At 36.8% G+C, this 22897-nt stretch overlaps 1 protein-coding gene across 1 annotated transcript in view; it reads left to right on the top strand.

The window, feature by feature from the left end:
• The window catches only part of LRP1B (low density lipoprotein receptor-related protein 1B), a 1806191-nt gene that overhangs the window by 346580 nt on the left and 1436714 nt on the right, over positions 1-22897 (top strand). Inside the window, exon 2 of the mRNA XM_010853706.1 lies at positions 19971-20108. Within this exon, the coding sequence (XP_010852008.1) occupies positions 19971-20108 (138 nt within the window). The remainder of the gene's footprint in view (positions 1-19970; positions 20109-22897) is intronic.

The raw sequence follows: 22897 nt of genomic DNA, 5'->3' as shown, positions 1-22897 counted from the left end.
CTTTCTTTTGATGCTGGGAAGTGGCAGCATGCTGTGATCATAGGGGTACTGCTGCTGCTGCTAAGTCGCTTCAGTCCTGTCCGACTCTCTGCGACCCCATAGACGGCAGCCACCAGGCTCCCCCGTCTCTGGGATTCTCCAGGCAAGAACACTGGAGTGGGTTGCCATTTCCTTCTCCAATGCATGAAAGTGAAAAGTGAAAGTGAAGTTGCTCAGTCATGTCCGACTCTTAGCAACCCCATGGACTGCAGCCTACCAGGTTCCTCCATCTATGGGATTTTCCAGGCAAGAGTACTGGAGTGGGGTGCCATTGCCTTCTCCGATCATAGGGGTAAGCAACTTACAATTATTCTGTACCCAGAAAACCATTCTGTTTTTCACTTTCAGTACAGTTTCAGTACATTACTGAGATAGACAACACGTTAGTATGAAATAATCTTTTTGGAAATTGATTTTACCCATCTGTATAGCTCAGCAGGTGAAGAATCTGCCTGCAATGCAGGAGACGCTGGTTCAATTCCTGGGTTAGGAAGATCCCCTGGAAAAGAGATAGGTTACCCACTCCAGTATTCTTGGGTTTCCCTAGTGACTCAGACGGTAAAGAATCCACCTGCAATGTGGGATACCTGGGTTCGATCACTGGATTGGGAAGATCCCCTGGAGGACAGTATGGAAAGCCCATGGACAGAGGAACTGGTGGGCTGTAGTTCACAGGGTCGCAGCATCAATCACAACTGAGTGACTAAGCACGTGTGAATATAAGTATTCTGAGCACATTTAAGGTAGGCCAGGGTAAGCTTGGATGTTTGGTAAGTTAAATGTATTAATGCATTTTTGACTTAACGATATTCAACTTTAGATGGGTTTGTTGGGATGTAACCTATTATGGGGACTTCCCAGGTGGTGTTGGTGATAAAGAATCTAGGAACACAGGTTTGATCCCTGGGTCAAGAAGATCCCCTGGAAGAGGGAACGGCAACCCACTCCAGTATTCTTGCCTGGAGAATTCCATGGACAGAGGAGCCTGGTAGGCTATAATCCATGGGGGTGCAAAAGCGTTGGACATGACTCAGTGACTAAGCATGCATGGCCTCATTGCAAAGGTGATCTGTATTGCTGAAGTTGCCATTATGTGTGTTAGTTTGTGTTTCAAATTCAGTCACACTGTTTTCTGTATTCTCCTGTCACTGGGCATAAACTTACACCTCCAGAATGCAGTAAGAGGGGTAGTTGTTTTTATAAAATTTTGAGACAAAGATGTTGCCAGAAGATGATTTCCATAAGGAAATTATGGAGAGCCAAGGTGCTATTTAATGAAACAAAACAGAACAGTTAGAACACCAAAAGGTTCTGCAGCTATCCCCTACAGGGCTTCCCAGGGAGAATCTGGCTGAGTATTTAGTGTTGGCACGTTGAACTCAAACTCAAGCCTGGCTAAGACTCTATCTTTTTAAATATGCATTTTAATCCTTAGTGTGTCCATTTCTCCCTTTAGGGGTTTGTGTTGCTTCAAAGCTATAGACTTGTACTGTGTCAGCTCTAGCATGAAGAAAAATTAATATGATAGATAGAAGAGAGTATGAGGAGCAGATGTTAGAAGGTAAAACCTATGGCTGAAAAGTGGAAAGAGATAATTTTTCCATATGGTATTTGAACTTGTGATATTGGCCTCCTTCCTGTAGTACTCCATCCTGCCAAACTAACCAGGCCTTGAAGCTGAGTGGCAGAAGTAGCTAGACTTTACCAGAGAGAGGCAGCAATTGACAAGTGGCCCATCGATTTGTTCTAAAAGATGGAAAAAAGGGAACCCTCTTACACTGTTGGTGGGAATGCAAACTAGTACAGCCACTATGGAGAACAGTATGGAGATTCCTTAAAAAAACTGGAAATAGAACTGCCTTGTGACCCAGCAATCCCACTGCTGGGCATACATACGGAGGAAACCAGAATCGAAAGAGACACGTATACCTCAATGTTCATTGCAGCACTGTTATAATAGCCAGGACATGGAAGCAACCTAGATGTCCATCAGCAGACGAATGGATAAGAAAGCTGTGGTACATATACACAATGGAATATTACTCAGCCATTAAAAAGAATACATTTGAATCAGTTCTAATGAGATGGATGAAACTGGAGCCTATTATATAGAGTGAAGTAAGCCAGAAAGAAAAGCACCAATATAGTATACTAATACATATATATGGAATTTAGAAAGATGGTAACGATAACCCTGTGTGCGAGACAGCAAAAGAGACACAGATGTATAGAACAGTCTTTTGGACTCTGGGAGAGGGAGAGGGTGGGATGATTTGGGAGAATGGCATTGAAACATGTTTAATATCGTGTAAGAAATGAATGGCCAGTCCAGGTTCAATGCATGATACTGCTTGCTTGGGGCCATTGCACTGGGACGACCCAGAGGGATGGTACAGGGAGGGAGGAGGGAGGGGGGTTCAGGATTGGGAACACGTGTACACCTGTGGCAGATTCATGTTGATGTATGGCAAAACCAATACAATATTGTAAAGTAATTAGCCTCCAATTAAAATTAATAAATTTATATCAAAATAAAAATTTTAAAAAAAAGATGCAAAGATGCTTCACCAAAGCAGAAATAAGCACACGTTGAAAGACTGATCAAATGGTTCAAAGTCGGGGTTTGGGGGTATGGTTTAGAAGGCTGATCTTTTAGAAGACTTGAGCTTTACCTTAGCAATATGTACCATTGAAAACCACTTTGTATTTAATGAATCATAGTGAGAAGGCAATGGCACCCCACTCCAGTATTCTCGCCTGGAAAATCCCATAGATGGAGGAGCCTGGTGGGCTGTAGTCCATGGGGTTGCTAAGAGTCGGACATGACTGAGCGACTTCACTTTCACTTTTCACTTTCCTGTACTGGAGAAGGAAATGGCAACCCACTCCAGTGTTCTTGCCTGGAGAATCCCAGGGACAGGGGAGCCTGGTAGGCTGCCGTCTATGGGGTCGCACAGAGTCGGATACGACTGAAGTGACTTAGCAGCATCAAGGCCAATCATACGGAATTGTGTTTATGGTTAGAATTTGTTAGAAAAGTGATAAAAACCTGCCTGTCAATACAGGAGACATAAGAGATGAAGATTTGATCCCTGGGTCAGAAAGATCCCCTGGAGGAAGGCATGGCAACTGACTCCAGTATTTTTGCCTGGAGAATCCTGTGGGCAGAGGAACCTGGTGGGCTCCAGTCCATAGGATTGCAAAGAATTGGATATGACTAAAGAGACAGACAAGACAAATTCCTCTAAGTACAACAGATATTTAGTTGGGTATGCATGGCACAACAGTACTGGTTTATAAAATATTGGAATACTTCTATTCTGATTCTAAACAGCTGCTATTCGGTGCCTTCTTGGGACCCCTCAAATAACACCATGCTCCTTCAGGCCAAAGTGGGCAAAGAAATCAGCTATCCTAGCACACCTCAGCCTATTCACCTGTCTCTCAGCCTATCCTTCCTCCCCATTGTCTTCCCATCCCTACCTCTCTCTCCCTAGTCAAACAGGCCTGGTCACCTGGCCAAGATTCCCCCCAAGTTACCTGCTTATGGCTTCTTGTAGAAGCTGTAGCCTCTATTTCATCTGTTGTTAAATATTCTGGTATCACCCCTGACTGTAAGAACTGTGTAAGTATTTATGTGGCATAGCTTCACAGCCTTATAATATGATTTTCTTCCCTTTTCTTCAAGATCCTTCATCACAAAGAAGGAGAAACAGATAGAAAGGCATAATTAGGTGTCATGCCTCATCTGTTTCTGTGTTACATGGGATTGAGACTGTTGCACAATTTAAGATAATAGTAAAGAAACAGGTTTTAGAAGATATGAGACATGAATTCAAAGAATAGCATTTCTACTCTGTGACCTTGAGGAAGGTATTTATCCTCTTCAGTCTTCAGTCTTATTTGTATACTAGCAACTATAATATCTAACACATGATATTCTTGTAAGAATTTAATAAGATAATGGACATTATGTGCTTACCTCTGTGTTTACAGAAGCTGGAACATACAAAGTACTCAATAAACAGCAGTTATCCGATAATATAATGCTGCTTTCAGAGAATGCAGTAAAGGAATTTATTTTCATTTAAAGTGACTCCTATATTGAGTTAGCATAATTTTAAATGACATAAAAATCAAATTTTAAAGAATATCTTTCATCAATAGTATTTCACTTTTGGTCTGAAAAACACACTGTATCTACCAATGATTCAACCTTGTTAAATCTAAGAATGTCTGTACCATCCTATGGCTTTTAAATTGGGCTGTTTAACATTCTGTCTTCCTCTCAAGTATAAATTGGCTTATATAAAAATCACCATGTCATGCGACATGGTTCTTCTAGTGAAAGACTATTAGCTATACATGCTGTAACCAGTCTCTCTCACTATAAAACCATTTGTATGCTAATCAGGTCTCTCAAACAATTGTTTATTTTCATGCACAACAAAGAATTTCTTTTCAAAATGTGATAGAGTAATTCAAGACATGTTTATTCCTCTTCTCCCTTGTCTATTTTTCTCTTATCCATCCCTTGTAACTAAATATTAGGTTTTCCCCCAAATGGAATAATGAGTGAATAACTCCTATTAAATAACTTTTATTCTAATAAATGAAATTAGGAAAGATGTTTCTACTTTTTATTACATATATCACAGTGAATCTGGGTTGTTTGACCAGGGGTCATGGAGCAAACTTTTATCTAAATCAGAAAGATAGTTTTCTTTTTAAGTGAGTATGTATAATTTAATGTCTTGAAGGAGCCCTGTAAAATCAAAAAGCTTGTTCTCCAGTTTTCATGGAGCTGTTTTTGTGTTACTTGAATTATACGGAAGAGTTAATTGAATGAAAAATGATGCTTGTTACCAAAAAGATCCTCAAAATAGTTCTTAATTGTTCTTAATCTGAACAAAAGTATAGAGACACATTTACTAGTTGTCTTATATATTTACTCAACAAATGTTGGCTTTGTTATTTACTGGTTTTGGGGAGAACTTAATGTCTTTCAAGAGTTCTGAATGATTTATATATTTAGAATTCTTTGATCTTTGACTATTATCATTTGGGCAACATATCACCAAATCTTTTCTTCTATTATCTCCTGACATTAACCTGCCTTGGTTTTTAGACCGTAACTGGGGACTTGCATCTAACCTTTTATTATCTTAGTCTATAGAGGAAGAAAGTCTTCCTTTACAGATTTCTAAGAAAAAAACAAGCAAGGAATTGCTGTTAAGAGTGACAATAGCCATGCCTCAGTGTGCATAGAGGTTGGCTCGGAAACAATGTCTAACACATGTGAGGAATGAAAGATTGAAAGGCTTTCAGCTGTCCCGACATGTGGATGAGCCAGTTGGCTGTTCCCACTCACTGTCCCTTTGTCATAGTAAGATCGCCTTCCTCTGGAGGATGTGTAGAACTATCTGATTTTGGCACTTTCATTTGTTTTGTTTTTCAGTAGGCATCTGTCTTTTAGCATGCTTTCTACCAGGGATTCATCTCTGTTTCAAATTGAGTAGGCTTTCCACACTGCTCTGAAATTCAGAACTGCCATCAGGAACTGTCACCTGCTTACAATAGGTAGACACCAGAGAACAAGAGGAAAAAGCACTGGCTTTAAAGGTGAAATACTTATCTTCTACCTGTATTTCAGAAAGAAAGATACTCCCAAATGGAACATTTCATCTTCTGCTTCCTTGGTTATCTTATCAGCAAATCCAGTAAATCTTTTATTCTCAAAAGTTTTAAGGTATGACTGGAACGTGTTTTACTTCTTGAGGACTCAGTAGAACTTCTGCAAACTATTGATAGACAAGCATCTTCTTTGTGGTTCATTGATTAATACATATTCATTCATTCATTAAATACATATTCATTCAGTTGAGAGTCAAATACAAATCAATACAACTGCCAAGAAATATGATATGTGTATCAATCAATGAAGAAGTATCTCTTTTCTCTCAAACAAAATTACCTTTGTCATTTTAACAGAAAGCCTAAAATTCCAGTCTTTGGAATTAATCTATTGTTTCTGTAAGAATCTTGTTTAAATGTAACTATATTACCTGGAAGAAATAGCACTTAGTATATAGGTTGGCTAACAAAGAGAAAGACTCTAATAGATTAAAAAAAAAAAAAAATGGAAGTGCATTTTAACAGAGGTGGAGGGAAGAAAAAGCACATTTCTAGACCTTTTGACAGAGAGTGGGGGTGATCAAAAATCAAAAACATACAAAGAGTCCAAAAGACTGTTCTATACATCAGTGTCTCTTTTGCTGTCTCGCATAGAGGGAGAGGGAGAGGGTGGGATGATTTAGGAGAATGGCATTGAAACATGTATAATACCATACATGAAATGAATCGCCAGTCCAGGTTCGATGCACGATACTGGATGCTTGGGGCTAGTGCACTGGCACGACCCAGAGGGATGGTACAGGGAGGGAGGAGGGTTCAGGATGGGGAACACTTGCATACCTGTGGTGGATTCATGTTGATATATGGCAAAACCAATACAATATTGTGCAGTCCTAATTAGGTCAATAATTATCAACTTCAACAATTATCAACATTTTGTTGAAGTTGATAATTATTGACCTAATTAGGATTGAGGTTGATTATACTATTATCTCTATTTTGGTGTATGTTTACATTTTTCTACAAAAAAAGTTACAGAAAAAATGGAGCTGTTTTTAACCTGGGATGGTGTAAGCCACTGATTGGGACTACATTAAAAGGTGGTTCAACATTAAGGTAATGTTTGTTAACAGCAAAAAACACAACTCACAGTGTAATTACATCAACCGATTATATTTACTCATATTTTATAAATAAGTGAATGAAAGTGAAAATCAAAAAAAATTTTTTTTAATTTAAAAAAATGATCTAATATCAGGAAAAAAGAGAAAAAAAACATATAAAGAATAGATACATGGAAAGAAATAAAGGAGCATTTAAAATACTTAAATGACAACAACTTTTTAATCATCCAAGCAATTTCCCGTTAGCACTGGGTTTAATAAATGGCAATGCTACAATGAAAGTCATTCTTAAAACAGTGTTTTCATTTATTTTCTTATCTATTTGCCCTTAAGTGGAAAGTCATAAAGCAAGACAGTCCATTGGCCTGATAAAGTTATTTCAAAAGCTGTAATTAATGGTACCAATGCTTTGGTTATGTCCATACAATATTTTCATTTACCAATTTTGACTGTATTCTAAATGATCACAGTTCTAGTGCAAGAGAATATTATGACTTAACCTATATTTATTTGTTGGATTCAGGGGTTGACAGTCAAATTAGTAAAATTCATTTGATATATTCTAAAGTTAGCAGTGCACACACACAGAGAAATACAGAGCTCTCTATCTTAATATAGCAGTTTTCCCAGATATGATACAGAAGTTTTTAGTAAGAATCTTAACTAACCACCTGTTTATTCATACTCATAATAGCAGACACAGTGGCATCTTTGGTTGTAGCAGAATTACTTTAATACTGTACAATCTTTAGTAGGTGAGCAGGCATGCTTTTCATACATTAAATATATAAATAAAGCTGTGTACATTAGATGTAAGGAATTTTCATATACTGAGAATTCTGAAGAGTAAGGACAAAAGAAAAAGGATTTTTAAACCTTAGAAGTTATCAAAGCTGCAAAATATCCTTCCCCAAGGCCTTTAAAAATAGGACAGATGTCAGAGATGGCTTGGGGTAGTGCAGCTGGACAAAATCAATCACCCTTACATCTCTTCCAGCTCTTGAATCTTCACAACATCCATTTGAAATATGTAGACACACAAGCCATTACTGGAACCTCTTTTACAAAGAAATTACTTAACTTGAGTGAGTTACTGGTAGAGAGAGTGCACATGTATCTTTAGAGGTTCTTATTCATATTCCTGTATCCTTGATTTTAATCATAAAGATTACTCTAACAAATTATATCAATTAATATTATTTTATTTAGAAGTTGAAACTCATAAATCCAATTTTAATTTTCTTTAAAAATACTATAAATATTATTTCTTTGAAATACTATAAATTTCTTTCATCCTTTCTATTTAAATTAGGATATCAGTCTGTCAGGGGAAGTCGCTCTTAAACAAAAATAAATTTCCCTGAAAATAAAAGTAGTATCTTATGAAATATAGTTCTAGGAAAGTTGTATTAGAACTGTAAAGACATCATGAAATCTGATATTATGCTTAATATTGAACAGATATATGATATTAAATACTTTCATATTATGTACTTGTTTCCCAAAATAACATGAAGCAAATAATGTGGTTTAGTACATGCTCCACAGTTTCCAGAAGCATCCCATATTGCTGTTAGCTATTTTGATTTCTCAGCTGTGAAAATTATAATAGATGTTATAATGTGCTATTTCCATACACTTAATTGCATAAAAATCACCTTTTCTCCTTAAAAGACGATTGTCTGTAGTATTTCCAGGAAAATGGATATAATTGTATATAAATGCATTCTTTTAAAAGTTTTTTATCTAATAGAGATAGAAAAGTTTAAGTATTTGCAATCACATTAATAGTATTCCAGAAATCTCTGTATATTGCTTAAAGACACTAATTTTTTGAAAAAGATTCTGGGAAAGTTAATTTAAAGGTATTTTAATTTCCTTATATTTTCATGGTTTTATTAATATATAATTGACATCCAGCACTGTATAAATTTAAGGCATATAGCAAAATGATTTGATTTATATACATCACGAAGTGAATATCACAGTGTATAAAGTCCTGTATTCTAAATTGTATTTTATAGTTTATTTACAGTGTTGTGTTAGTTTCTGATATACAACAAAGTGATTCATTTTTACATATACGTATATCCATTCTTTTTCAGATTCTTTTCCCTTATATGTCACTACATATACTGATTAGAGTTCTCTGTACTATACAGTAGGTCCTTATATATATATATATATACCAGAGAAGGCAATGGCACCCCACTCCAGTACTCTTGCCTGGAAAATCCCATGGATGGAGGAGCCTGGTGGGCTGCAGTCCATGGGGTCGCTAAGAGTCAGACGTGACTGAGCGACTTCACTTTCACTTTTCACTTTTCACTTTCATGCATTGGAGAAGGAAATGGCAACCCACTCCAGTGTTCTTGCCTGGAGAATCCCAGGGACAGGGGAGCCTGGTGGGCTGCTGTCTATGGGGTCACACAGAGTCGGACACGACTGAAGTGACTTAGCATAGCATAGCATATATATATATATACAGTAGGTCCTTTATATATAGTAGTGTATATTTGTTAATCTCAAAGTCCTGATTTATCCCTCCCTGCCATGTTTCCCCTTTGGTAACCATAAGTTTGTTTTCAGTCAGTGAGTCTGTTTCAATTTTGTAAATTAAGTTCATTTGTATAATTTTTTTTAGGTTCCATGTATAGTGATAATGTGACATTTGTCTTTCTCTCTCTGATTTACTTCACTTAATCTGTAGGTCCAACCATGTGACTTCAAATGGCATAATTTCATTCCTTTTTATGGCTAATATTCCACTGTATATGTACCATGTGTGAGGGTTCTCTTTTCTCCACATCTTTGCCAACATTTGTTAGTTTTTTTTTTTTTTTTTTAAAAGCTCTGGTCCTTCTTACAGGTATGAGGTAACACTGTACTGTGGTTTTGATTTGAATTTTTCTGAATACTGAACTTGAGCATCTTCATGTGCCTTTTCACCATCAGTATGTTTTCCTTGAAAAACTGTCTATTCAGAACTTTTGTCCATTTTTTAACCAGATGGTTTGTTTTTCTGATGTTTAGTTGCATGAGCTCATTTTATATTTTGGATATTAATTCCTTATTGGAGATATATTTTGCAAATATTTCCTCCCATTTTGTAGGTGGTCTGTTTTGTTGTTAGTTTCCTTCACTATACAAAAGGTTTTAGGTTGATGTAGTCCATTTGTTTATCTTTTCCCCCTTGCTTGAGGGGACATGTTCAAAAAAATATTGCTAAAGGCTGATGTGAGAGAGCATACAGCCTAAGTTTTCTTTTAGAAGTTTTATGGTTTCAGGCCTTACATTTAGGTCTTTGATCCATTTTTAATTTATTTGTGTGCAAGGTGTGAGAAAGTAGACTAGGCTGATTCTTCTGTATGTAACTGTCCAGTTTTTCCTAACACTGTCATAGAAGCTGTCTTTATCTCGTGTATATTTTTGCCTCTTTGTCATATATTGATTGTCCATAGAGTTGTGGGTTAATTTCTGGGCTCTCTATTCTATTCCATTGGTGATTTTTTGTTTGTTTGCTTGTTTTTTATTTTGCTGCCAGTAATGTACTTTTTTGGTTATCATAGGTTTGTAGTGTAGTTTGAAAGCTTCCATATTTAAGGCAGTTGTCACAAAGTCTTAGAAGTGATGGGGTCTTAATTTTTAGAAATAGAATATCTTCACAGGATTCAATATTCAAGGGTCAAATATTGTAAGGGTGCCTATCAATAGAAATGATTCTTATGTTCCTCTATGTTTTGTGTTTTAATCAATACTAGACTGGGGTCGCTGAGAGTAGGACACAACTGAGCGACTTCGCTTTCACTTTTCACTTTCATGCACTGGAGAAGGCAATGGCACCCCACTCCAATATTCTTGCCTGGAGAATCCCAGGGACGGAGGAGCCTGGTAGGCTCCAGTTCATGGGGTCACTAAGAGTCAGGCACGACTGAGCGACTTCACTTTCACTTTTCACTTTCATGCATTGGAGAAGGAAATGGCAACCCACTCCAATATTCTTGCCTGGAGAATCCCAGGGACAGAGGAGCCTAGTGGGCTGCTGTCTATGGGGTCGCACAGAGCCGGACACGACTGAAGCGACTTAGCAGCAACAACAGCAGCAGACTTTAATAGAACTTGAGTTTCAAATAATTCTTCAAATTATGATCATGCGATCCTTATGAAAATCATGTGATATAGGCACTAATATTACTCATGTTTTTCAAATGCAAAAAAAATTTTCAGTGAGGTTAACTACTTCAGTTCACTTCAGTTCAGTCTCTCAGTCTTGTCTGACTATTTGCGACCCCATGAACTGCAGCATGCCAGGCCTCCCTGTCCATCACCAACTGCTGGAGTTTACTTAAACTCATGTCCATTGAGTCAGTGATGTCATCCAACCATCTCATCCTCTGCTGTCCCCTTCTCCTCCCACCTTCAATCTTTCCCAGCATCAAGGTCTTTTAAGATGAGTCAGCTCTTTGCATCAGGTGGCCAAGTATTGGAGTTTCAGCTTCAACATCAGTTGAACACTTCCAATGAACACTCAGCACTGATCTCTTTTAGGATGGACTGGTTGGATCTCCTTGCAGTCCAAGGGACTCTCAAGAGTCTTCTGCAATACCACAGTTCAAAAACATAAATTCTTTGACACTCAGCTTTCTTTATAGTCCAACACTCACATCCATTCATGACCACTGGAAAAACCATGGCCTTGAATAGATGGATCTATGTTGACAAGTAATGTCTCTGCTTTTTAATATGCTGTCTAGGTTGATCATAATTTTCCTTCCAAGGTGTAAGCATCTTTTAATTTCATGGCTGCAGTCACCATCTGCAGTGATTTTGGAGCCCAGAAAAATAAAGTCTGACACTGTTTCAACTGTTTCCCCATCTGTTTCCCATGAGGTGATAGGACTGGATACCATGATCTCAGTTTTCTGAATGTTGAGCTTTAAGCCAACGTTTTCACTCTCCTCTTTCACTTTTATCAAGAGGCAAGAGCCTCTTCATCACTTTTTGCCATATGGGTGGTGTCATCTGCATATCTGAGGTTATTGGTGTTTCTCCTGGCAAACTTGATTCCAGCTTGTGCTTCATCCAGCCCAGCGTTTCTCATGATATACTCTGCATAGAAGTTAAACAAGCAGGGTGACAACATTCAGCCTTGACGTACTCCTTTTCCTATTTGGAACCAGTCTGTTGTTCCATGCACAGTTCTAACTGTTGCTTCCTGACCTGCATACACATTTCTCAGGAGGCAGGTCAGGTGGCCTGGTACTCCCATCTCTTTCAGAATTTTCCACTGTTTATTGTGATTCATACAGTCAAAGGCTTTGGCATAGTCAATAAAGCAGAAATAGATGTTTTTCTGGAATTCTCTTGCTTTTTCGATAATCCAGCGGATGTTGGCAATTTGATCTCTGGTTCCTCTGCCTTTTTTATAACCAGCTTGAACATCTGCAAGTTCATGGTTCATGTACTGTTGAAGCCTGGCTTGGAGAATTTTGAGCATTACTTTACTAGCATGTGAGATGAGTGCAATTGTGCAGTAATTTGAGAATTCTTTGGCATTGCCTTTCTTAAAAATTGAAATGAAAGCTGACCTTTTTCAGTCCTGTGGCTACTGCTGAGTTTTCCAGATTTGCTGGCATATTGAGGGCAGCACTTTCACAGCATCATCTTTTAGGATTTGAAAGAGCTCAACTGGAATTCCATCACCTCCACTAGCTTTGTTCATAGTGATGCTTTCTAAGGCCCACTTGACTTCACATTCCAGAATGTCTGGCTCTAGGTGAGTGATCACACCATCGTGATTATCTGGATCGTGAAGTTCTTTTTTGTACAGTTCTTCTGTGTATTCTTGCCACCTCTACTTAATATATTCTGTTTGTTAGGTCCATACCATTTCTATCTTTTATTGAGCCCATCTTTGCATGAAATGTTCCCTTGGTATCTCTAATTTTCTTGAAGTGATCTCTGTTCTTTCCCATTCTATTGTTTTCCTCTATTCTTTGCATTGATCACTGAGGAAGGCTTTCTTATCTCTCCTTGCTATTCTTTGCAACTCTGCATTCAAATGGCTATATCCTTTCTGTGCTTTTTGCTTCTCTTCTTTCACAGCTATTTATAAGGGCTCTTCAGACAGACATTTTGCTTTTTTGCATTTCATTTTCTTGGGGATGGTCTTGATCCCTGTCTCCTGTACAATGTCAGGAACCTTAGTCCATAGTTCATCAGGCACTTTGTCTATCAGATCTAGTCCCTTAAATCTATTTCTCACTTCCACTGTATAATTCTAAGGGATTTGATTTAGGTCATACCTGAATGGACTTTCTGGTGACTCAGATGGTAAAGTGTCTGTCTACAATGTGAGAGAACTGGGTTCGAACCCTGGGTTGGAAAGATTCCTTGGAGAAGGAAATGGCAACCCACTCCAGTACTTCTTGCCTTGAAAATCCCATGGACAGAGGAGCTTGGTGCAGGCTACTCTCAATGGGGTCACAAAGAGTTGGGCACGACTGAGCGACTTCACTTTCTTTCTTTGAATGGTCTAGTGGTTTTCCCTACTTTCTTCAATCTAAATCTGAATTTGGCAATAAGGCAACTAATACATGGCAGATAAAAACTCTAATTCAAGGTTTTTGTCTCTAAACCACATAGCCTTTCCACTATTTCCTATTTTTTTTTTTTTCCACAGAAGAAACTTGATAGAGAGGCCAGATCTTGAAGGATTTTACTGGGTGGTGAAAAAGAGATGGTTTTCACATGATTATATTACATACCAAAAAATTTATAGGTGGGAAAAATTTGGTGTATTTTAGGGAGTTGAATGATAAAAAAGAATCAATGGAGTATGTTGTTATTCATTCGTCCAGTTGCATCTGACTCTGTGACCCCATGGACTTGCAGCATGCCCACCCTCCCTGTTCCTCACCATCTCCCAGAGTTTGCCCAAGTTCTTGTCCACTGCACCAGTGATGCCATCCAGCCATCTCATCCTCTGATGCCTCCTCCTTCTGCCCTCAATCTTTCCCAGTGTCAGGGACTTTTCCAATGAGTTGACTGTATAGAGTATAAGTACTGAAAATAACTGTATATAATGTAATGGTGATTAATTGTGAATAATGCTAATTTAGTTTCAACTAGAACATGAAATCAGGCCAAGGAGTTTAGATTTCATGTGGTCAGTAATTATAAATATCAAGAGCTTGAGAGAAGTCTTTGGGTGAAATTTGTTTTGTTTTGTGAAATCAATTCTGAGAATGCACTGATTATTTAAAAAAGGTAACTTCTAGTATATTAAAGAAAGTTCAGTTGCTAGAAACTTCATTCACTAACTGAATATTGAACATTGTTTATTCAGTATCAGGCAGTATACTAAATGTTAAGAGAACTAAATATTCCTTTACTGGAGAGAAAGAGAAGTTTATAAAAGAGCATCTATGAAATGCATCTAAGTATGTTCATGGAATGGTATAAATAATAGTAGTGTGACAAGAGTTTTCAGTGCATGAACAATAATGGAGGAAAGTATGGCTAAGAGAGCAGAAGTCTGCTCAGCTTTTGAAGGATGCTGTATGCCTCTGGCTTTACTGTTAGTGTGACCATCAGGAGGACCTGGGCAGAAGCTCAGCAGGGTTGGAAGCAGAGGCTGGAGTGAGAGGGAATGCAGCAGGTGCAGTTTAACAGTTGAAATACATAAATATCACCTCAAGGAACATTCAGTCAGAAAAAGCAAATTTATTCTTGAGGGTAGGTTTAAAATAAACTGAGTGAATAGCAGACAAAAGTTAGGACTATTGGAAAGATAGAGATAGGAAATACCATTAAACAAAACAGCAAGTATTGATAGGACAAAACTCCCAGAGTGTAAGGTGACATAGTGTAAGGTGTGTGTGTGTGTTAGCCACTCAGTTGTGTCTGACTCTTTGTGATCCCATGGATGGTAGCCCACCGGGCTCCTCTGTCCATAGAATTCTCCAGGTAGAAATACTGGAGTGGGTTGCCATTCTCTGCTCCAGGAGATCGTCCCGACAAAGGGGTTGAACCCAGGTCTTCTGCATTCAGGCAGATTCTTTACTGTGTGAGCCACCAGAAAAGCCTGGAAAGATTAAACTTTAGAGGAAGAATTGATACAGATCCTGCTAAGATGTGATGATGTAGTGACAAGGGCAGATATTTAACCATATCTGTCATTATAAAAGAAAAACCTCCACTCCTTCATAAAATGCACCATCTCAATTATTAGTCAGAAAGGACATTTGATGAGATTTATGTCTTCCATTATCACTTTTTTTCTGAACAGAGTAGATGTTTATGTTTGAAAATAATTTGAATATTTAAGAACATGCAGATGAATTGTGCTATCTTGCTTAATACTAGAAGGCTTATTTGTGAAATGAGGTTCAGTTAAAAAAAATGAAAGCTATTTCAGCTAGTTGGGTAAAGCTTATAAAAATTTAAGATATGGATACTATTCTTCTGTGTTGTATATTTTAAATCCTACTCATAATAGGGTTTTTCTGTCTTATATTTAATTACTGTATTTTAAATTCTGCTATATTGCTCTGGTTACCTAAAATTAGATTTGAGGGACTGGGAATGTTTTCTAAATGTGAATTACTGACAAGTGAAGTGATTCTCTCACCAGGACTCCCATCCTTGTTAAAATTTTAAGAGTCTGTACGATTTTGAAATTTCTCATGTGCTGCCCTGTTATCACAGCACCTCTCTCTTATCCCCCCACAATCTTCATAATTAGTAATTAAAGAGATAATTCTGGGTATATTTGATAGCCGCTGACCCTCCTCTTTGCTATGTCCAGATTATAACTGCTGGTTGTGAAAAGTTCTGAGTGCCCAAAAGTCCTCATGAGATGAATTATTTAATGTAACATTGACATATTCTGGGAAGTCCATACAGCTTCCATGATGCTTCTTGTCACAGGTATACAGGGAGAAGTAGTGATCAGGGTGAGTTTTCTAATTTTAGGATTGACTAAAGGAGCCTCAGGGGATACACACAGCATTATGTCTTAAATGTTCATTGGGAATCAAGATAGATTATTCCCCAAAGCACCTACACCGTATACCCATGTTGCCTGGTTTCAGTTGAGAATTTGAGGCAAGCATTGCTATTTTTCAAACTGCCCCATCTCTACCACGTTTTCAAGAAAGACAGCAACAACATTCTGGCTTTAGAAGTTTTCCAACTGAAGTATACCAGAGCTGGTCAAAGAGGTTTAAGATATTGATTCCCTCAATTTTGAGGGTAATCGTCAAGATCTGGGGCAACCTCTATAATTATTCTGTGAATAGTTTCTGCTCTTTACTTGAGTATAATTTGCAAATTTTCTTTGTCTTAATATGTTTTGTTATGAAAATTTGGGGAGAATTGATGAAAGTGCAGTCCATCTTCGGAGAAGGCAATGGCACCCCACTCCAGTACTCTTGCCTGGAAAATCCTATGGACGGAGGAGCCTGGTAGGCTGCAGTCCATGGGGTCGCTAGGAGTTGGACACGACTGAGCGACTTCACTTTCACTTTTCACTTTCATGCACTGGAGAAGGAAATGGCAACCCACTCCAGTGTTCTTGCCTGGAGAATCCCAGGGACAGGGGAGCCTGGTGGGCTGCCTATGGGGTCGCACAGAGTCGGACACGACTGAAGTGACTTAGCAGCAGCAGCAGCAGTAGCAGCAGTCCATCTTGCAGCTGTCTTACCAGTTACTGAGCATGGATGGGAACCAAGACAAGAGCATATCAAAGATGAGGAAAGTAATTATAATCCATCAATGAAGAAACCAATTAACTCTTTCATTTTTTTAAACAAATTTCATTTTTGTCGTTACATTATTGGTAGAAAGAATTTAATAGTTCTATATATTCCTTTTAAGAAACCCAGATATTTTTCTTATTTCCTAAAAATTTGTGAATAGCTAAGCCTTTCATCTTGATACCAGATATGCATTTCACTCCTTCTGTCATGTTCATTAGTTATCTGACAATCTTAAAATTGAAAACTCTCACATGTATTTGAGTCAACAACATGTTGCTTTTAGAAAAATCTGGCTTTTTAGAGCTACTTAGTAATTTTTGGTCTCTAACTCAAGATTTTTAGTCTCCTGGTTTATAAAGTGTTCTTTGGTAGGGTTATTTTTGAAATTTTTACAGATATCTAAATATAACTGTCCCAAACACTACTTTGACATTTATGCAAGGATGCATTTTTTCAAATTTTAAGAATCAGCTTATTCATTTTTAAAAAAGGCAGCTTTCTTGTGACTACTGGTCATAGCTTTTCAAAATTTTATTAGTTTATAAATTATAAAAATGATTTATATTTAAAATTTTTATTTTAAAAATGCATTTATATTAATCTTCAAATATAAGATTCAGTAGGTAGAAACCCTCAGTAAAAAGAGTTTCACTTGCTTTAGTTCCTATAATTTGGATTTAAATATGTATATATTTTGTAAATTTGTGTGTATACATATATACATATGTATGGAGAAGTATATTTTTAAAATATTGATACTCAAATTACAGAGACATGTTTCAGTAATATGAATTGTACATTTGTATTTGACCGAACTAATACCCTTGTATAGTGGTAATTGTATAATATACATGAAGAATACAGGGAATCCATTAGTAGTAACATTTAAGCTAGTGAAACTACAACAGAAAAGTTTGTTTACATCTGCCAAACACAAATGGTTGAAAGCTGTTTTAGCATCAGAAAAAAATCACATATACCTAGAATACATATTTGATAAGGCATTTCAAAAAACATATATTACTTTTGGCAACTCCAGCTTTATTTTTTCCAGCTTTCTTTTTTTTTTTTTTGCTTACATAGTATGTTTAGTTTCTTTTTTCTTAGTTTTCTAGTGCTAGTATATAACTGTCTTCTGCAATTCTAACAATTTTTACACATCCTAGAAGATGTTAGATTGGCCTTTTCATTATTGTCATTATTCTGCCTCACTAAATAAAGTCTCTTGATGAAAGTGAAAGAGGAGAGTGAAAAAGTTGGCTTACAGCTCAACATTCAGAAAACGAAGATCATGGCATCCGGTCCCACCACTTCATGGGAAATAGATGGGGAAACAGCGGAAACAGTGTCAGACTTTATTTTTGGGGGCTCCAAAATCACTGCAGATGATGATTGCAGCCATGAAATTAAAAGACGCTTACTCCTTGGAAGGAAAGTTATGACCAACCTAGATAGCATATTCAAAAGCAGAGACATTACTTTGCCAACAAAGGTCCGTCTAATCAAGGCTATGGTTTTTCCTGTGGTCATGTATGGATGTGAGAGTTGGACTATGAAGAAGGCTGAGCACTGAAGAATTGATGTTTTTGAACTGTGGTGTTGGAGAAGACTCTTGAGAGTCCCTTGGACTGCAAGGAGATCCAACCAGTTCATCCTAAAGGAGATCAACCCTGGGTGTTCTCTGGAAGGAATGATGCTAAAGCTGAAACTCCAGTACTTTGGCCACCTCATGCGAAGAGTTGACTCACTGGAAAAGACTCTGATGCTGGGAGGGATTGGGGGCAGGAGGAGAAGGGGATGACAGAGGATGAGATGGCTGGATGGCATCACCAACCCGATGGACATGAGTTTGAGTGAACTCCAGAAGATGGTGATGGACAGGGAGGCCTGGCGTGCTGCGATTCAAGGGGTTGCAAAGAGTCGGGTACGACTGAGTGACTGAACTGAACTGAAATAACGTAAAACATATTTTTGAGCTGTTTTTTTTTTTTTTTCTTTAGGGCCTTGAAATAGAAAAGAAAGTTATAAGATGTGTTTACTAAAAGGCAACTCACCTTCTTAGAACATTATTAACTACATTAATATCAATCACTTATTTAGTGCTTACCAGGAAAAATACTAAGAACTTTTGATATACTTCTTGTAACAACCTAGTAAAATACAAAGTATAACTTACCCAAGTTACTCAACTAATAGAACCAGAAACTGGACTCAAGAATCTGGCTCTAGATTCTCCTCTACAAGAATCTCGACTGCATTGCATTTATTTACGTGATTAACACATATGGAATTCCTCCTCTGGGCCTACATCCCATAATGCTTAGTGCTTTGCCATGAGTGACTATTGATCCTTGCAACCCAGGTAGACTCAGCTGGCAGTTCCATTTACAGATGAGAAAACTAATGTTAAATTGATTAAATAATGTCCCATAGATGTTGACAAAACTGATTATAAATCAGAAGTGTGTCTTGAGTGAAACATCGGGTTATTGCAATAATCAGTGTCAGATTAATACATGACTACAGTCCTGTGGTGTGACTGTACTTTGGGTTTGAGAGAGCTTGGCAAAATTAAAAATCGTTATGGGAAATTTGGAAGATGCCTATAAAACAAGTATAAATAGGAATTTAGCAACCTGAAATTGGATATAGCAATATACAGTGTGAATGTTTGATAAAAACTTGTAATTGATGAGCTTGAAGAAAAATCTTGATGTTCTGAGTTAAGTATATCTTTAAAAATGCAAGGGATGACTATATAAAGTGCAGTTACCACCAGTAGGTGAACTCAATGAATGCACCCTGTTCATCTGCTCTTTAGAAAATTCTTTTGCTTGATAGTTACTCAGTTTTAAGACTTTTTAAAAACAAAAGACTCCAGATAGAAGTATAAAGCTAGCTGTTCTCCATACTTATAAAGATTAAAAGTATAAAATAAATCTAAGGTGGACACAGTTCATTTAAGTTCCACTGAAACCTTTTTGTTTATGTTACCTGATATAATTCTAAAAAGAGCCCTGCCAACAAGTTGCCATTATATGAATTTCACATTTGAGGTATCTTACATGGTTTAAGTATCTTTCCCACTTATCTAAGAATAAGAGATAGAACAATAAGTCAAATCAACCCTTAGATTTTCAATTCATGCCTATTTATGGGTTGAAAAATAATTGTTTTTAATGCATTATTTGACAAAAATGCACCTTTTATTTCCTATGCAGCTTTTAAAATTTAATTTTTTAAATACATAAGCTAATTTTGATGTCTCTGATAATCAGTACTGGTCTCTGGTAGGATTTTTCATTGTTTTGTTTTATAAGTTTATGCTAACAATTTATTGTGCTTGATAGTTTTGGAGTTGAAAAACGTAAGCTAACCCAAATCACGGTGTTCCTTCCTACAATTTTTCCAGGTCCTGAGGAGGTAGAAACCAAGTGCCCCTGGAATCACATTGCTTGCCTTGGTGCCAACAAATGTATTCATTTATCCCAACTGTGCAATGGCGTCCTGGACTGTTTAGATGGATATGATGAAGGAGTACACTGCCGTGGTGAGTCCATTTGCAGAAAAATGCAACTGAAATACTGAATTTTTCATAGTTTTATTGAAAGTTCAAAGAGAACCTATAACCTGTCTTGTCTTTCAACCCCAGCTTTATCAGTTATTGAGAAAGCATGAGTTTTATTGCCAGAGACATTCAATATGCATTTCAAAGCTGTGACTATTGTGCTTTATTGAAAAATGCTATCAGAAGTAAAAACACATACACACACACACACAAATTTAGACTTTGAAGTTGGGCTCTTAAACAATCATGTATTTCCTAGCAAGGAGTGCTTTTGGGCAAAGGACAAATGAGAAGTCTTTGTCACAGTAGATTGATACCATACATAAAAACATGTTCCCTCTGAACTGTTACTTATACTAAGATTATTTGAAGTAAAACCCCTGCAACCAAATATTTTAATAGAATGTATCATGAAAAATGTCCCCTTAATATTATTTCCATGAAGTTATACTATTAACTGTCTATAATTTTCCTTATTTTTACAAGTCTACATTCTTCAGTGGTCAAGGGTTTACCTATATACTCATGATGGGTGTAACTAGATCTTAAAACTTATAAAAAGTTAATTGGTTTGGGAAGCAGGGATAAAATGTTAAACAAAGAAACAGGGAAAAGTTGAGGATTAAGGTAAGGATCCTGATGTGGAAACAGAATCAAGCTATCAGTCAAGTGAATCTGTTTTCAACTTGAAATAGAGAAAGAACCCACTGGATCAGAAGTCTCTAACTCATATTCTAGCACGTTGAATGTGACAATATGTTTACTGAAACTGTCAGAGCAACCCGTCCTTCATGTTGGAGTCAGTAAAACTATAAGGAGTAGAAAGAACTGTAGAAAACTGGAGATGCATATCTGGTATCTGGACAGACTCACTAAATTGATGCCATTTTGGAAAGGTCCTTGGTCACCAAAAGTTCCAGTTTTTCAGGAGGAGCTCCACTTATTTATGTGCATAAAGTGTTCAAACTTAGCTACTGCTTTTTAAACATTGCATGGTGAGCAATGAACAGGCTTAACACAACTTGTCTGGAGACCTGACAGAACTTACTGGCTGCCATTTTCCCACATTTGGACTGAAATAACCTGGACTCAAAACCAGAGATGGAGAGATACATTAGAAAAAGAGTAAATCTTAGTTTAGAAAGGTAATTCAAAATAGAAAGGATGTTGAGAAAGCGTAGATCAAGTATGTTGTGAGGTCTTTTCCTTCTTTCTAATGTAATGTCCAATTACTCTGGCTCTGTGGACAAATTCAGACTGAGAAGTTAAAGGTCTTTCTTCTTTGGTAGTATTTCCTTTCTTAGCCTTGAACTCTAGCAGGGTCACATAAGAAGCCAGTGGATTCTTAGTTTCAGTTATAAACATAAGTATAATAATAAGAATAAATTTTCCTTTTATTTAAAGACTGTGACAGGTTTTCCTTTTTATGATTGTATAGTTTTAAAGATAATGTTAATAGAAGGTAAATTAGTGAATTACAAGGAAATAGAAGTTAGAATTTAATTTTCTTTTCAGAAATAAACTGTATTTTCTAGAACCTAATTCTGTCCTCCTTAGTTTTAATTCAAGTTTTTTATTACATTTAAAACAAAATTCCAGATAGACATGTGTGACTAAGCTTCTTTAAAGACTGAAAATCGTCACATTGCCAAATACTTCCTCAGAGGTGATTATGCAAATTTGAATATCTTTCAAACATATTTCAATTACATGGATCATATGAAAATATAAATGAGTTCTCTAGTAAAATCTAGAGTTGTGATTTAATGAAGACAGGGATATATATATATATATATATATTAATAGTAAAACAAGGGATCAAATAAAAACAAAATATCAGTACAAAAATAAAATGGCATTAAATATATGTTGATTCTTGGAAAAAGTACCATATAATTCAGATTGAAATTTAGGGGATATAGTTGCTTACACTTCTATCTTTTCCTGTTCTAATTCAAGTTTCCAGCTGTTTCAAGTTTCACATCTTTATCACAAGTGGTGATATTTTATTTTTTTATTTTTAATTTGCCAGTAGGGCACTGATTGTACCACTTTGGCTTTTTTAATATTTCTAAATTTAACCAAATAAAGTATTCTAAAATACCTAAATAATGCATGACCTATGGTGGACTTAGAAATAAGGGAAAGTATATTTGGATCTCTACCTGTTATTTACCTTAGTAGAGCGATTTTCTTCTATTTCTGTGGGCTTGCACAATGACATAGAATGCTAGGATCAAGATGACTGAGTGATACTGTGATTCCAGAGTCAGTGGTTTAACAAAACATTTCTGCCTTGAGAAAAGAAAATTGGGAACATGTTTGTCTGCTTGTTCAGGTAAAGTGCCCTGAACTCTATCATCAGATAGAAGGAACACCAGCTTTATCATATGTATGTGGTTTGTGTTTAGAAAAGATGTTTGATTGTAGGCAAAAATATATCATGAGAATTGAGTGTATTTTCCCACCTTCAGCCTTCCTCCTGATTTTGAGTCACACTCAATGAAGAGATGTTTTCTCAAGGGTTAATTAGGACCTAATTAACATCAAGTCTCTAAGGACTTTTTTACTTACTAGAGACATAAAGAAATATATTAATTCAAACACTGCATTAATTTTTAGAAATGCTTTCCTTTGTAGAAAAATTCTGTCTAAATCACTTCTATCTCCATTGCTTTCTTTTTGTTGCATTCTGAGCACATATTCTAGAGCAGGAAATGGCAACCCACTCCAGTACTCTTGCCTGGAGAATCCCATGGACGGAGGAGCCT

This window comes from Bison bison, unplaced genomic scaffold, assembly GCF_000754665.1.
Source record: "Bison bison bison isolate TAMUID 2011002044 unplaced genomic scaffold, Bison_UMD1.0 scf7180017864330, whole genome shotgun sequence".
In the NCBI taxonomy this organism is placed as follows: domain Eukaryota; kingdom Metazoa; phylum Chordata; class Mammalia; order Artiodactyla; family Bovidae; genus Bison; species Bison bison.
This window is presented reverse-complemented; position numbering and strand designations above follow the sequence as displayed.